This window comes from Heterodontus francisci, chromosome 17 (assembly GCF_036365525.1).
Source record: "Heterodontus francisci isolate sHetFra1 chromosome 17, sHetFra1.hap1, whole genome shotgun sequence".
NCBI classification, from domain to species: Eukaryota; Metazoa; Chordata; class Chondrichthyes; order Heterodontiformes; family Heterodontidae; genus Heterodontus; species Heterodontus francisci.
The window spans coordinates 71,101,874-71,118,545 of record NC_090387.1 but is presented as its reverse complement, the minus strand read 5'-3'; the positions used below and the strand labels follow the sequence as shown (position 1 = coordinate 71,118,545).

At 40.8% G+C, this 16,672-nt stretch overlaps 1 protein-coding gene across 4 annotated transcripts in view; it reads left to right on the top strand.

Moving 5' to 3' along the window:
- mbtps1 (membrane-bound transcription factor peptidase, site 1) overlaps positions 1 to 11,786 on the top strand; it is a 181,022-nt gene extending 169,236 nt beyond the window's left edge. For all 4 annotated transcript variants that reach the window (XM_068049631.1, XM_068049632.1, XM_068049629.1 and 1 more), the window contains exons 20-23: positions 2,016 to 2,147; positions 2,927 to 3,053; positions 8,407 to 8,537; positions 10,993 to 11,786. In XM_068049631.1, coding sequence (XP_067905732.1) covers positions 2,016 to 2,147; positions 2,927 to 3,053; positions 8,407 to 8,537; positions 10,993 to 11,186 — 584 coding nt within the window. In that variant the 3' untranslated portion in view covers positions 11,187 to 11,786. The remainder of the gene's footprint in view (positions 1 to 2,015; positions 2,148 to 2,926; positions 3,054 to 8,406; positions 8,538 to 10,992) is intronic.
- Positions 11,787 to 16,672: the final 4,886 nt, after the last annotated feature.

Sequence of the window (16,672 nt, the reverse complement as noted above, 5' to 3'; positions counted from 1 at the left end):
TTTTTGAGAAAATGCCACCAGATATCTGTTAGTGTAAATAATGCAATTAACATGTATTTAGCTGATAGTTGCTGGGAATGGAGGCCCTTGGTTTGATTTAGGATTTTGACTTTGTTGATGCTATGACCACCTGATTCATGATTTATGTTAGTTTTTGTAGAGGTAACATTTTTTTAATTTGGGAATTGAATTTTTTTTAATGCAAGACAAATGAAAATACTTAGTTTGAAAAGCTGGCAAACAACCCTAGAGTGGTTACAAATCAAAGGGTGTCCCATGTTTATTTAGTGAGGTCATATGGGGAAGTGTAAAGACCCTACACAATGGGAACCCCTCTTGTCGATGGAGGCGGTGTGTCTGCAGCTACCTCAGTCAGTGGTTTAAATTGTTCTGGGAAATTATATGAATAAAGAAGATTTAAAGCTCAAAAATTTCTCAGTACTTACAGAAACAGAGTTAGAGAGGTGAGATCCATAAAACTGTAGGCGGCCTCATTTAGTTAGAACCAGAAAGCCTAGGAAAACTTATTCTGCAATTGTTAGCAACATCAATTGTTCATATGGGTATCTGGAATCTAAAAAGATTTGGAGTTGGAAATAATTAGTCTAAATTGCTATCTGGGACATCCCACGTGTACTATGTTGCTATGGAGAGAGATGATGTAGGGGTGTCTGTGTTGGTTTTTTGATCTGTCCTTGCTGACAGACTATTGGCTTTTGGATAAGCTGTTGGCTTCAGATAAGCAGTTGGGTTTTGGAAGTCAGCTGGATTCTGGAGCAAAGAGGCCATCAGGAACCAGGGGCGTTTGTGTTTTGAGGCAGGTCCATGCTCAAGCTGGGAAGCCCAAATTCGGGAGGTGCTCTCATACCTTGAAAGACAGTTGAGAAATTACGGAAATCAAAATGAATTCCTAAGAGCTATGGCATACTTTGGATTGGTCCCAGGAGAAGTGAACAAACCACCAAGATAGGGATCTTCTAGGGTGGAAGTAAAAGTCAAATGGAAGTGTTATATAAGATTTTAAGTGTAAAAATATAGATGTCTCAAATTGTAGTGTTAGTAGTGATTTGCTTTGTTTAACTTGTACATTAAAGTTTTTGTTTAAAACATGAAATCTTTGGCATAATTCTTTCTGTAATAACTGGGAATTCGACTTTCTCTTTATCAAAGTTACAGCCCCTAATTGGCTCGATAATTATACAACTCAATTTATCCCTGTACAAAAAAGAAAGTAGAAGTGTGGATCTTTTGTGCAGTGAATTAATCTGTTCCCCAACCTAAGCTCCACATCAGCTGGAGTTTTGGGTGAGTTACTGAACTCATTACATCTGTATGTCCCACTAGATTCCTGGAGAACAGGTGTTAGGTTGTGCGTGGATGGAAAGTATAACAGTCCACTCAGCCCGATGAAAGTAGTGGCCCTGCTTGGGTTGTAGGTTTGCAAGTTAGAATGCAGGAAGATAACTTGAGAATAGGAGCAGGAGGATGCCATTCTGACCCTCAAACCTGCTCTGCCATTTCATATCATCATGGTGGATCTTCTACCTCAGCTACACTGCCCCTCCCTATCCCTGTGTCCCTTGATTCTCTTAGCATCCAAAAATCTATTTCTATCTTGAATATACTCTTAGACTAAACATCCATACTCTCTGGGGTAGCGAATTCCAAACATTCACCACCGATTGTGTGAAGAAATTTCTCCTCATCTCAGTCCTAAATGGCCGATCCAAGATCATCTCCATGAGTTTAAAATCCTTCTTCTGCGTAGTATGGATTGCTGCCAACTTTGAATGCTCTGGAAAGATAATACAATGTTACTATTTATAAAAGGGGATTTTGTTACAAGTTAGTGTATGGGAAGCTCTGGTATAAGCGATCCTTTTTAATAGGCCATATTCATAACGTCTTACTTTCTTAGTGGCTTTTTTGAACTTTTTTTGGCACCTGAATGCTAAATTTGTGGAGTTTTTTCTTTGGTTTGAAGCACTATCTGCATATTTATTCTTTGTCCCCAGACTGCTTCTGGTTGCTTGATGCTCTCCTTCAGTACACCTCATATGGGGTGATGCCCCCAAGCCTAAGCCACTCTGAAAATAGGCAGCAACCTCCTTCTGGAACAGACCACCTACTACCAGAGAGGATGGAAGGTAAAATAGTGACTCAAATAAAACTTGGCTGTGAAGCTGTTCTGTTGTAAAGTCTGTTCAGTGTTCCATCTGCAAACGTGTGATGCCCCCTTTATCTGATTGTAGGTCTTACTCTGGGATTTTCTATATACTAAGATGGTCCCTGTCAATTGTTAAATGTAAACTTAAATGTTATGAAAGTGAAAAGCTTTAAATCACGACTGCAGCATTCCCTACAACATTTATTATCTTGAAATATTTTCTAGACTTGGAATTTTCTGATGTGTAATACGTATATGAAGTCAAAAATTGCAGTATTTCATTTGTGTCTTACTTTTTTTCCATTATATGTCTGCACTATATAAATGCAAAACTAGTTTAAAATTTTTGATGACTGAACTTTAGTTGGTGATGGAACTTTTGTTGGTGACCAACTCCTTATGACTAATAGAATTTATACCACTGTCTGCCATTGTGCAATTCACATTTGATAAAATACAGATACTTCAACAGAGAATTTATTCCAACAATTTATTCATGTAAACATTCTCCATCTCCCCCTGCTGGTTCAGGCATTTATTACTCTTTGAAAAGCTGGAACACTGAATTCAAATAAAATGCATTACTTTCATTTGTATACATGCATGCCAGTTGGTGCTATTAACTTTTATATAACTTGTGTGCTATTTAAGTTATTTGATTGAGGATAAATTTATGAATGACACAAAATACTTAGTTTTATTCTAAAATCCAGGATGAATATCATTCCATACTGATTTTTTTTTAATCCAAATTCTTAGGCAACCACTTGTACCGATTTTCCAAGGTTCTTGAACCACATCTTGCAGACCCCAAGCCTCGTCCTCTGCCAGCATGTCCTCACCTATCCTGGGCCAAGCCGCAGCCTTTAAATGAGACAGCACCTAGGTTAGTGTGTGGCAGCAGATATCTACACCTTGGTTCATGTCAATCCTTTGTTCAAATGATGATGAGGTAGCTGAACAAAACATTAGCAACTTGGGGGAAAAAAAGCTTCTTAAGTGAAGCAAGTACTTAAATTGGATTCAACTGTAACCTTCAGTTGTATGGTATTTATTTAGAGGAAAGAGTCTAAGCAGTTGACAGGGTAGAGAGAATAAAAATGTGGAATTTGTTATGTGCAGTACATAAATTAAGTCCTAAAACAGGAACTGAAGAGAAAGGGGAATAAAAGTAGGAAAGCAGATGGGCAGAGTCCCAAAGAAGGGTTTTACAAAGGCTCTGGAAAGCAGTGGAGAGTTGGTCAGCAGGGGTTCTTCTGAAAGACAAGTGATAGCAAAAAGAACAGGTGGTGGTGGAACAGAGGCAGTGGGGAATGAGGCGTGGCAAAGAATGTGTGGGAGGATGTGCTGCCAAAAAATTGGGTGGGGAGTGCTGAATCTATGGATGAAGGTCTTCTGTGGCAAGAGAAGCAAATGGAGTTCAGCAAGGGTTGGAAATTGGAGTGTGTGACTTTGTGCAGAGAGTACACATGCTACGGTGGTCTGGATAGGTTGCAGTCTGAGGAGGTGGTGTAGTCAGCAAGGATGATGTATGGAGAATTGTAGCATTAAGGCAGAAGTGTAGGTATAGGGGTGGAAGCAGACATTACTTTGGAAGTGATAGAAAGAAGTCTTGGTACCAAATCAGATTTGACAAAAGAAGGTAAGCATGGAATCGAGCAGCTCACCAAGGCTTTCAAACTAAAGATTATGTGAGAGGTAGCAACTGGGACTGATGCTGTCTGAGGCAGAGGGTGTCGATCCTGGTGCAAGCCAGAGGTCAGTTTTGTTTTTACCAACTGCTGGAAGAAATTGACCTCTTCATGGCAAGATCAGGTAGCAACTGAGTTAGTGTTGATGTAGGCAGAGATCTAAACCTGGGTTTCTCCAATCTGATTTCCATCCACAGCACTGTCAATGGCCTTAACAAAAATCACAAATACCATCATCTGCATCTGAGTTATCCCTGTTCAACTTCTGACGTTGTCAGCTGCACCATGCTCCTCCAGCACCTTTTTTCCTCTGTTGTTTGGCTCAATGATACTGCCTTCACACGTACCTATGCAAAGATATCCAGACCATCTCCTTCAGTGGTTTTCCACACTGATGCCTTGGGATAACCACAAGGATTTATGCTTTACTCCCTCTCTTTCTCATCCATACACTGCCCTTTGGTGTCAATCCCACATGTGTCCTGATGAAAGTGCTACCTCTCCACCATCCCTCCTGACCATCTCGCTGCCTTTGTTGTCAGCCTGCTTGTCCAATAATACCCTGTATTGGATGGGCCACAATTTCTTCCAGTTAAATATTGGGACACTCAAAGCCATTATTGTCCACCAACACCACATACTCACTTTTACTGCCAATTTCATCCCCCTCCTCAACCATTGGTTCTGATTGAACCAGACATTTCACAACCTTGACATATGTTTGGCCCCGAGCAAGTTTCAATTCCATATCCTCTCCATCATAAATATAGTTTATTTCCAACTCCATAACTTTGTTCGCCTCTGTTCCTGCTTCAGCCCATGTGCTGCTGATGATCTCATCTGTGCCTTTGTCACCTAATATCCCCTCCATGATTACATGGTACCCCTTGGTGACATCATCAAAAAGCCCTGATCTAATTATTATGTTTGCATGACCACCACAAGTTAGACTGGTCAAAATCCCCTTGACCCATTTGTACAAATAACAGTTATATTGCACTTAACATATTTCCCAAAAATATTGAAGCCAATTTTAGTTTTAACACACTTTTTATATTTTTTGGCAGCCCTCTAACGGGCACCATCCTGGCCTGTGTAAGTAAAATCAACACGCCACCGGTACAGGGAAGTTGGGGCACAATACCTAATTGAGTGGGCAGTGAGTGGCCGTCTATTTTGACTCTTCTGGTAAAATTGCATTGGAGTTTAAACAGTTGATTGATCTGCAGGAGGATGGAAATGTTGAAAAGTTTTGGAAGTGTCTGTGTAGTCATTTATCCTTTTGTAACCCATCTGTTCTTGGTCTCTTTGACTCAATGACCTATTTGGGGTGGGAGACCATTCCAAGTTTATAATGGTGGGAGAATCCCTTCAGTAGCAACTTGTTAATTGAATAATTGTATCCTTGTCCTGTAAATCACAGAATTGTTACAGCACAGGAGCCATTTGGCCCTTCGTGTCTGCACTGGCTCTCTGAATGAACAGTTCACAGAGTGCCATTCCCCCACCTTCTCCCTGTAACCCTGCACATTCTTCCTTTCAGATGAGAATCTAATTCCCTTTTGAATGCCTTGATTGAATCTGCCTCCACCACACGCTCGGGCAGTGCATTCCAGACCTTAACAATTCGCTGCATGAGGCTGAACTAGTGTCTTATACAAGTTAAACATAATCACCTTGCTCTTGTACTCTATGCCCCTATTAATAAGGCCTAGGATGCTTTATTAACCGCACTCTCAACCTGTCCTGCCACCTTCAATGACTTATGCACGTATACACCCAGGTCCCTCTGCTCCTGTACCCCTTTTAAAGTTGTACCCTTTATTCTATATTGTGTCTCCATGTTCTTCCTACCAAAATAAATCACTTCACATTTCTCCGCATTGAACTTCATCTGCCACTTGTCCGCCCATTCCACCAACTTGTCTATGTCCTTTTTTGAAGTTCTACACTATCCCCCTCACAGTTCACACTTCCTAGTTTCATATCATCTGCAAATTTTGCAATTGTACCCTGTACACCAAGGTCTAGGTTATTAATATATATCCGGAAGAGCAAAGGTCCCCACACTGACCCCTGGGGAGCTCCGCTAATAACCTTCGTCCAGCCCAAAAAGAAAATCCGTGTATCACTAATCCTAGTTTCCTGTCACACAGCCAATACCGTATCCATGTTGCTACTGTCCCTTTTATTTCATGAGCTATAACTTTGTTCACATATCTGTGTGGCACTGTATCAGATACTTTCTGGAAGTCAACAGCATTGCCCTCATCAGCCCTCTTTGTTACCTTATCAAAAAACTCCAAGTTTGTTAAACACTATTTTCCCTTAACAAATTTGTGCTGGCTTTCCTTAATTAACCCGCATTTGTCCATGTGACTAATTTTGTTCCGAATTGCTTTTTCTCTTCAGTTTCCCTGCCACCGAAGTTAAACTGACTGGTCTGTAGTTGCTGGGCTTATTTTTGCACCCTTTTTTTGAACAAGGGTGTAACATTTGCAATTCTCCAGTCCTCTGGCACCACCCCTGAGTATAAGGAAGACTGGAAAATTATGGCCAATGCTTCCACAATTTCCACTCTCACTTCCCTCAGTATCTTTGGATGCATCTCATCTGGTCCTTGTGCTTTCTCGACTTAAAGTATAGACAGCCTATCTAATACTTATCAATTTTAAATCCTTCTAGTGTATTAATTACCTCCTCTTTCACACAAGGTTACAACTACAAGGTTAATAGTGCTTTATAGTAAGCTTTTCATAGGATTTTCAGGTGTTCTTCTTCAGCATTGCTCAGCAGTTTCCTTAAGAAACATTTGAGCAATGTTGCCTTTGTATAAAGTCAGCATGAACTCCTATTCAGCGAAGTTGCATTGAGAGATTTATTGTGTGTGTATTGTACAGAAAATTGTTTTGATCCAAGATGGGCAGTTGAAGAATGATGTACAAAACATGTTTGCAATTGTTAACTATTCATTTTGCTGAGAGAGAAGGCTGGCTATGCTGAGAATTTATTTTTCTTTTTGGAAAACTACTTTTTAGAAGGCGATGTCAAAAATGACATCTAGACGATCTGTACTGTGAAAATTGCTATGTTGTCATGACCATAAATATTTGAAGGAATATAGATACTTCAAATTACGTCAGTTAAAATATTGCATTATGAGAGGCCCATGAGCCAGACTTCAAATAAAGATAATGAAAAATCCAATAATTAGGTAATGGCTGCATGATTTGACAAGATACCAAGACTTTTATAATATCGCTAGCCTCTGTCCCTACCCCTCTCCTACTGCTGAAGTGCTTCATCACTTCCAACCTGAAGTTCTCCACATTCACCTCTGTTGCTTGCAGCAATCAAAGATATATGTGCTGCCTTCCCTTCCAGCTGTCAGCAATGCATACATGAGTGTTTGAAGGACATGAGGTAAATCTCTAAGCTGAGATACCTATGCATCTCCAGTGGAGATTTACAACCAGGAACTATTTTTAAAATGCAGAGCTAATTAGAAGAATCATTTCTCTTTTTTCAAAAAAAAAAGTAAAATCATTTTTAGAATAAAGATGAACATGTACATCTATCCTTAAAGATTGCTTATCAGTTTTCCCCCTAAAGTTTGCATAGGTACAGTCCTTTATTCTCTGAAGGTAGATAGTAATTCTGAGATATGCCAGATTGAGTCCCCGATCACAGTTGGTTGATGGAATTGCAAGCCATATCCACAATACCAGGATATCAGGTATTTGTCTTTCTTTCAAAATATATGCAATATAAGTATAAATGCAGTAACTTACCAAGTCCCCATTAAATTTATGTAATACATCTGATCTATGTTCATGTATTTAAGATCACAATATAATGACCAACCAACAATTAGAAAACGTAAGTTTGTTACTATCACTTTTAAGCAGGTTAATGGTTGTAATGGTGGCAATTGCTTGCTCCAGGACACTTGGCGCTCAGTGGTATGCTCCACGAGATGCTGTTGAATACCATGTTCCATTCCCGAGGGAAAGCTGTGTAGTTGACTTGTGACTATTTAAAAAGGTCCACCTTTGCATATATTCATACTAGCAATGAGAGTATAAAATTAATACTGGACTTTAATATAGATATGTCAAAAGAGAATTTAGTTTTGAAAGCTAAACACAAGGGCATTTTTATCAAGGCTGGTTGTTAATTTAGAAATTCCAGTCAGAAACTTCAATTATTGTTTTCTAGCTTTGTAAAATAATTTTCTGACAGCTGGTTTTGCACAAACCCCACCCCGATCCCTTAAAAAAATGTTCTTTTCAGGATGTTTTTTATATCCTGGATTTAAATCTTTGATTTCCACTGAGCAGCAGTTTTCTGTTCTGAATTTTTGTGCCACGTTTTATCCAGTCCACAAAGGCTGGTGTCCAGTCTGCGTTTTAACTTGAAGTAACCCAAGTTGCAAATTGTGAATATTGCTTAAAATAACAGAACAAAATATTATAAAGCAAGTTAGCTTCCAGAGTAAGTACAAGTTTATTCCACAAGTAAACAGCCTTTATTGTTTTTCCATCTCAGTAACCTTTGGAAGCACCAGAAGTTGTTGTCCATTGACCTAGACAAAGTGGTTCTGCCAAATTTCAAGCAAAACCGTCCCCAAGTGCGACCTTTATCACCAGGTGAAAGTGGGGCCTGGGACATTCCTGGAGGTGAGTACAGGAGTTGCAGGATTTTTTTCTAGAAACTACTTCAACTTTGGGTAATTGGAAAGTGAACAGAAACCAGGGCGATGGTGCTGGTGACTCTTCCCAGCCCAGACTGTCAAAGATCATTTTATTCCAACGGCTTATTTCACAAGTGAAAGAGTGATGGGAATGCATGCACAAATAACTATTAATTAATTATTTATTTATTGATTGATTGCATTTCTGGGCTAGATTCAAAATCGTTGTTTAGCACATTGTGTGATGTGAAACGAAACATTTGGTGACCTTTTATGCAATTGATAATGCCTTTTATATTATTGAAGGCCATAATAGAAGACCTTTTTTCCTGATGACTGATTTCTGAGTGGTATTAAGTAGTTGTGGGATTGGAAGGGGATGAGAGAAACTGATTATTTAAAATACTGTTGCAAATCTGAAAAAAATACTCCGACAGTTCTGCATTTGTTTACCTAAAGATTACTTTAACAAAGGGATTTTCACCATGAATTAGCTACAACAAAAATTTTTTTTTTTTTAGGGTGGTGTAAATCTCTCAAACTACATACTTAGTCTGCTGTAAGTGTTTGTTGCCAGGGTAAATGGAAAGCAATCCAAGATGTAAAATTGTGAGAATACCAGATCGTCATTTTTAGAGAAATGAATTCTATTTTTCAATGATCTGCAGTACAGTTAAAACAGTCAGCTGAATTCATACAACTAATAGTACACTTATTCCATTTAATCTCTTTACCTTTCAAAATAGCATTTAATGTTGCACTAATGTAGCTTGGGCCAGAACAGTTGGCTTGTGACCATAGACTTTGAATATCTGTATTTTCATATGAAGATAAGAGAATCAAACAGCGGTAAATGGAGGAAACTACCGATACAAAGTTATCCCAATTGCTTTAATATACTGGGGCTGCCACTATTTTATTATATTATCTTTATGTAGACTCACTTCTAGATAATTAACTTGTCAAATTCCACTCTGGCTATCCATGGGGCACAATCAGTAGTTGACAAACGTACAAGGAAGATGAAGTACTGTTAGTAAACTGAAGTTATGGACTGAATTTTTCCAGCTCCATAGAGACTGGGTGGGAGGGGTGGAGTGAAAATAGGGGGGAGCCACATCAGAGCAACTTCCTTATGCATGCCCATTTCTGGGGTCTTGACCAGGGTTGGCTGCCCACCCACTCCATGGAGGAGGGCAGCTAATTAGTGCAATTAAGGCCCCACTTAGGAGCTGTTTTGCCACTGTACTGGTATTTACCCGCTATCTGAGCAAACCCTCGTTGTGTGCGGAGGCTGCTAGTTCACTGGAGGTGGCCTCCTGGTGTCAGGCTGGGTGGCCGTTGGAGCCAGAGGCTCCATGCCTTAATTATGGGGCCACAGGGATCAAAGGCCGCAACCACATTCCTCACCATTCCAGAAGAGGGGTTTCTTTATTTGTTGACTTCTCTGCAGGCAACCAAGGGTGCCTCCATGTTGAGGGCCTTCTGATTGGGTCTTCAACTCTCTGGTCCGTCCACCACCCTTAATTGCATCGGGCTCCCAGAGGCATCTTATTAATCGGCTGTCTCTGGGAAGATCACAATTGATGTCCTGCCTTGGCTACTTTCGGGTTCTTGACCTAGAATCGAGGCTGACCAGGATTGCAACCCAACCAGGAAAATCCAGCCCTAAATCTCAACCAACATAGGATCTGCCCCACATAAGTTCCAGATAAGTGGATAGAGCTTCATAGTCCATGGACTAGTCCAAACCATGCAGCCCCCTGTTCTGTAGAGTGCTGAATCAGGATAGATCACTGTATTCATCACTTTAGCCCAAAATGCAGGAAATATTAAGGCTAGCTTAACTTTATTGCATGTCTTTTATCTCAGGAAGCAGCTTAAGCTATTGAGATGCTGAAGTTAATGAACTGGGAGGAAGGGGCTATTGGATCTGTTATACTGTTACCTCATTCCAAGTGCACTGCTGTCCTGGATATTTTTCATATCAATTTATTGAACATTTGCCGCAGTATGATTGGCTGCAGTCTACCTTTCACTTTTAATGCAATAATATTTCCAATTTTAGAAGGATTTTTGCGGGGGAAGGAAAAGTTGCATTAGAGATGTGAATCATTTGCCCTTTTAAAAAATGGTTCTTCAGCATCACCCATATTTGTTCTCCTGAGTTTCCACACAATAAATTCAGAAAATAGTATCTGCACATTTAATGTCTCCATCCTCCATTTTGAAACTGCAGGAGTGGGGCTGCTTCCTTTTTAAAAGGAGCTGTCAAAGCCCATCCTTTTCTTAGCTCACTTACAGAAAACGACTTTGTTTTAGTGGGCTACATCTGTTCATTAATTCACTAAGGGCCAATCCAAATTTCGTTGTGGTTCCTCTATATTTTAGCTTAATGATGGAGTACTGTGGCAGTTAATTGTGATTTTCTTGCTTTTAAGGTATAATGCCTGGCCGATACAACCAAGATGTGGGGCAGACGATTCCAGTCTTTGCTTTCCTTGGTGCTATGGTGGTGCTGGCGTTCTTTGTGGTACAAATGAAGTCTAAGAGCAAGCCAAAGAGACGGAAGCCACGGGTCAAACGTCCTGTACTGCTTCAGCAGGTGCATCCGCCAAAGACACCCTCTGTGTGATTGGGCCAGTGGGTAACGACTAATCAAGCCACATCCACTGAAGACAGAGAATTTTGTTGGCTGCTTCAAATGAGTGTTGTAAAAATATTCGGTAAAGACACTTAATGGTTTCGCTGCCATTTTTGACACATTTTAAAGACAATGTGATTTTAGCCGAGTTGAGGAGACTTTTTTTTACGGCAACTATAACTGCCAATGACATTATGTTTGGTTGCTTTATATTTATATTTCCCCTGGGAACAGAATTGTTCTAAACAAACCAGCCAGTACAGACATTGGGACTTCTTCCTTCAGTTCTTGATTTTATTGTCATCATGTAGAACACTTGTTACAAGGACATTTATTGGTGGGAAATGTATTTTGTAACATGAATCTGCGGCCTTGCCATGCTTAAGTAAAGAATGAATTACTGATTCAAATGATATGGACAGTGGCACCTCGCAAGAATAATTGGTCATAACTGTACCAAGGTGCTCTGTGCTTGAATTGACTTATTTTTATAAAATGGAAACTGCTATAATTCACTGTAAATATTTAAGATGGCAGTTTGCAACCTGTTTTCACCATTGTCGGTGGAATAAATTTACAGCTCTGCAAATACACACTGTCTGGAAAGTTGATTAGATTCTTGGCCATTCTGATTGCACAAAGGGAATTGGACCAAGTATGTTGCACCTTTACACAGGTGTGTGTGCTGACGTGATAGTCAGGAGTTCAAAAAATCCATTTGCAAAGTGTGTTGAGCAGGTTATCCTGGCAACCTGGTCTCTCACCAGGCTGAATTTTAGAGCCCCTTTTTTTTCCCCCCCCTCCCTGACGGGGTCGTGGCGGTGGTGGGGGTGGGGTGCCCAGAAAATGCCTCCGGCAGAGGCCCACTACGGTCCTCCTGGCAGGAGCCAAATTTAAATAAGTTTCAATTAATGAATACATTACCTTCTCTCTTCCACCATCCGTCCCGGAGCAATATTGGTGCCAGTGGCTAGCACTCCTGCGCCTTCAGATCACCATCTGGGAATTCAAGGCGAAACACTGATGGGAGAGGGGAGCAGGTAAGTTTTGCGAGTAGTGCGAGAGTTGGGGGAGCAGCGTCAGTCATTTCATTGGTGTAAAGAATGATGGGAAGGGGTAAAGTTTAAAGTTTGTGAACTTTGTGGGAGGAGAAGATCAGGTGCACAAGGTAAGTGTTTGGGGTGGGGGGGGAAGAGAGGGCAGGTAATTAATTTGATGGTTATTGGGGGGTTGGGAGAGGGTTAAGATCAATTTTTTTTAAGATCAATGTAGCTTTGAATATTTAGATTGCAATGTCTGGCTGGAAGCCCTTTAAAAATGGTGTCAGCGCCTTGCAATGGCGGCTGACGCCATTGCCAGGGACAGGCAGCCTGCCTCCTTCACGTCATTGGGGTGGGCGGTCCGTCCCAGCCATTTAAATGAGCCACCACGCTGAATATCACGGCAGCTGCACGACGTGTGGTTCATCGGCGGCAGCAGTGTAAAGTGCAGCCCACCATCTTTTGATTGTCCAGCCAGGGCTTCTGTCTATACTTGTCGAATACAGGCGGGTGATCTTGTTTTGATGCATTTTCTGATGGTGAGCTGTAATTTAATCTCTTGATCATTGGGGGCCTGAGCCATAAGAACAAATGTCCAATAGCTAATTCATTCAGTTATGAGTCGAAAAATTTCATAACTCAAATGTGGTGGAAGCAGTAATGTTTAATATGGCAACAGGACACAAAAGAAACCGGAAAAAGACAGAGCGTGATGAAGGTGACCATGTGATACTGTGCCAGAATAAAACTGCTTCACTTTGCCCTCTTAACAGGTCCTGTAGTTTTGACAAAAAAATTGAAAAAAATTGAGAAAAGAATGAAGTTATCTCCCCCTCCACCCCAGGCATCCAATCACTCATGTTGCTCATTATTAGCCTTTAAGTCGCTCACCTCTGTTGCAGCACTTGCTGTCTTCCACAAGAGGTCAGTTGTTGCTGGGTTTGTATCCTTCCATCTACAAAAGATTATGGACACACAGCAAACAATCCATTTAAGTGGGGTGTCTTCTCTTGGTGCACCTTTGTTGATGGCTGTGAAGGCCAATTCTTGAGACAGGTTCTGCTGTAAGTGCCGCATGTGAAGCTATCAAGTGACAAAGTTGTTTTTGACATTGGCGCCTGCTGCCAAGCTGCTGTAGCAACTGGTCATCATGGTAGTGCACGCCAGTCCACAGGATGTGTCACCATTTCTCCCTTTGCCAACTAGTGACTCCCAAGTGCGATAGTCAACATTTAGGGCTTTTATGTCATGCTTGTCAGCATCCTTGAACATATGAATTAGCAAGAATAGGCCACTTGCCCCCTTCGTGCCTGCTCCGCCATTTAACAAGATTCATGGCTAATCTGATTGTGGCCTCAACTCTATTTTCCCACCTATCCTTGATATCCTTTGACTCCCTTGTTAGTCAAGAATTTATCTACCTCTGACAAAAATATTTACTGACCCCGCCTTCACTGCTCTCTGGGGAAGAGTCCCAAGATTCACAACTCTCAGAAAAAAATTCCCGTCTTAAATGAGCGATCCCTTATTTTTAAACTGTGTCCCCCAGTTTTAGTCTCTCCCACAGTTTTTCAGCATTTCAGTCTTCCTAGCTTTTCTTGTTTTTATCCCTACTTTTACATTCCATTCCCCTTGCAATAAACAACAACTTTCAATTTGCCTTCCTAATCACTTGCTGTATCTGCATACCAACCTTTTGTGATTTATATACACTCTGTACCTCAGTTCTGCAATCTCTCTCTCCATTTAATAATATGCTGCTTTACTATTCTTCCTGCCAAAGTGGATAACTGGACTACACTGGCTATACTATAAGACCTAACTTCTGTCTCTGATTTGCTGCTCTTTTGTGATATTTAAAGTAACCAGGATCAGTCTACTGCCCTTCCCTCACCACTGCTGTGACTTCAATCTCCTGCTGAGCCTGTTTTTCAGCTTTAATCTGTTCTTGGCTAGAATATCAAGAATATAAATAGAAGCTGAGCTTTGGGTGCCCCACTGGTCGTCTGGCCCTAACTACCTCTGCGTACTGAAGGTCCTTGGGTGTATGATCATCTTTCATTCTGCAGACATGTCAGATCCACCGAAGCTGCCTCTGTTTGATTAGGGCCAACACACTTGGGAGCTCTGCCTTTGGGAGAACTGCTGCATTTGTGATTTTGTCCTGCCAGGATATACATATAATGTGCCGCAGACAGGGAAGATGGAAATTATTGATGATGGTATTTGCAAGCACTAATGACATTCAGTGGCAGAAATCAGGTACTGCAATAGTTAAAAACAAGTCAACTAAAATTTGATTTTTATTTCAGATGTACCTCATAAAATTCCTTAGCTTGTGGTACCTATTGTAAATAGACTAATTCTACTCAATTTCTGGAAATGCTTTATTATTGTAGTATAGTGTAATAATTAAACATTCATATTCACATTCATAGGGCGACACAGAGCACTACAGCCTCACAGCTCCAGCGACCCGGGTTCAATTCTGGGTACTGCCTGTGGAGTTTGCAAGTTCTCCCTGTGTCTGCGTGGGTTTCCTCCGGGTGCTCCGGTTTCCTCCCACATGCCAAAGACTTGCAGGTTGATAGGTAAATTGGCCATTAGAAATTGCCCCTAGTATAGGTGGTAGGGAAATATAGGGACAGGTGGGGATGTGGTAGGAATATGGAATTAGTGTAGGGTGGTTGATGGTCGGCACAGACTCGGTGGACCGAAGGGCCTGTTTCAGTGCTGTATCTCTAAATAAATAAATAATCTTTTTATACATTTATAAATACTCAATTTTCCTCTACCAACATTTCTTTCAGATGGGACTCTGGTCTTCAAAAAATAAACTGTTTTATGATGAGGTTAAAAGCAGTTCGGTGGCCAATTTTTATTTGCTCTCTGGGTGACTGTGCAGGTTAGACCTAAGAGTGCCCACATTAAACAGCTGACTGTATCCTGTGGTGGCATCAGACACTCCTGGCATTTACATACTAACATATGGACTAGGAGCAGAAGTAGGCCATTCGCCCCCTTGAGCCTGCTCCGCCTTTCAATAAGATAATGGCTGATGTTTGTTTTGAATTCCACACTCCCATCAACCCCCGATAACCCTTGATTCCTTTGTCTAACAAGAATCTATCTACCTTCGCCTTAAAAATATTCAATGTCCCTGCCTTCGCTACCTTCTGAGGCAGAGTGTTCCAATGTTGCACAACCCTCATAAAAGATTTCTCCTCAACTCTGTCCTAAAAGGGTGACCTCTAATTTTAAAACAGTGCCCCCTAGTTCTGGAGTCACCCACAATGGGAAACATCCTCTCCGCATCCACCTTGTTCAGGATCTTATATACTTCAATTGAGTCTCCCCTCACTCTTCCAAACTCCAGTGAAAACAAGCCCAGTCTGTCCAACCTTTCCTCATAAGACAACCCGCTCATTCCTGGTATCAATCTAGTAGACCTCCTCTGACCCGCCTCCAGTGCATTTACATTCTTCCTTAAGTGAGACCAAAACTGCACGCAGTATTTGCGATGTGGTCTTATCAATGCCCTGTATAATTTAGAGATACAGCACTGAAACAGGCCCTTCGGCCCACCGAGTCTGTGCCGACCATCAACCACCCATTTATACTAATCCTACACTAATCCCATATTCCTACCACATCCCCACCTGTCCCTATATTTCCCTACCACCTACCTATACTAGGGGCAATTTATAATGGCCAATTAACCTATCAACCTGCAAGTCTTTGGCATATGGGAGGAAACCGGAGCACCCGGAGGAAACCCACGCAGACACAGGGAGAACTTCCTGACTTTTACATAACATCCTGACTTTTATTTTCAGTTCCTCTCATAATAAAGGATAGCATTTGACCAGTTAACGTGTTGCTGTAGAAGTAAATAATTTTGTTTCTGATGCTGGTATTGAGCCTGGGATGGGTAGGGAAGTGTGGTTACTAATAAAGCTTTGAATTGTAAAAATAGGCGTCTTTTATACTAATCAATGGATGAGTAAAGTGGAGGAGAATGCACTAGAGTTTGAAGAAATTGAGCAATGAAAAAGTCATAAAGGAAAAGTGTCCAAACATTTTTTAGAACAATTTTCATGCCCCACATATTCAATTTAAAGTTTAAATGAATATTCCCATTAATTTGCATATATTGTACATTGCTGATGGGAAGAAATCCTAGTGTTTGGCTGCTGGTAAAGTATTCAAAATTTGCTCAATTTTATTTTTGATCTTTCAATTCTCTGGTGCATTGCATTTCCTACATTACAACAGTAACTATTCAGAAGTATTTTATTGGTTGTGAAGTGCTTTGGGATGCCCTGCAATTGTGAAAGGCACTATTATTTCTTGTGAGCTCGTACCACATACTGTTGTATCTGACCTATAACAACTTTTAGTTACTGACAGCCAAGTTTTAATTATTTGAGAGTCATC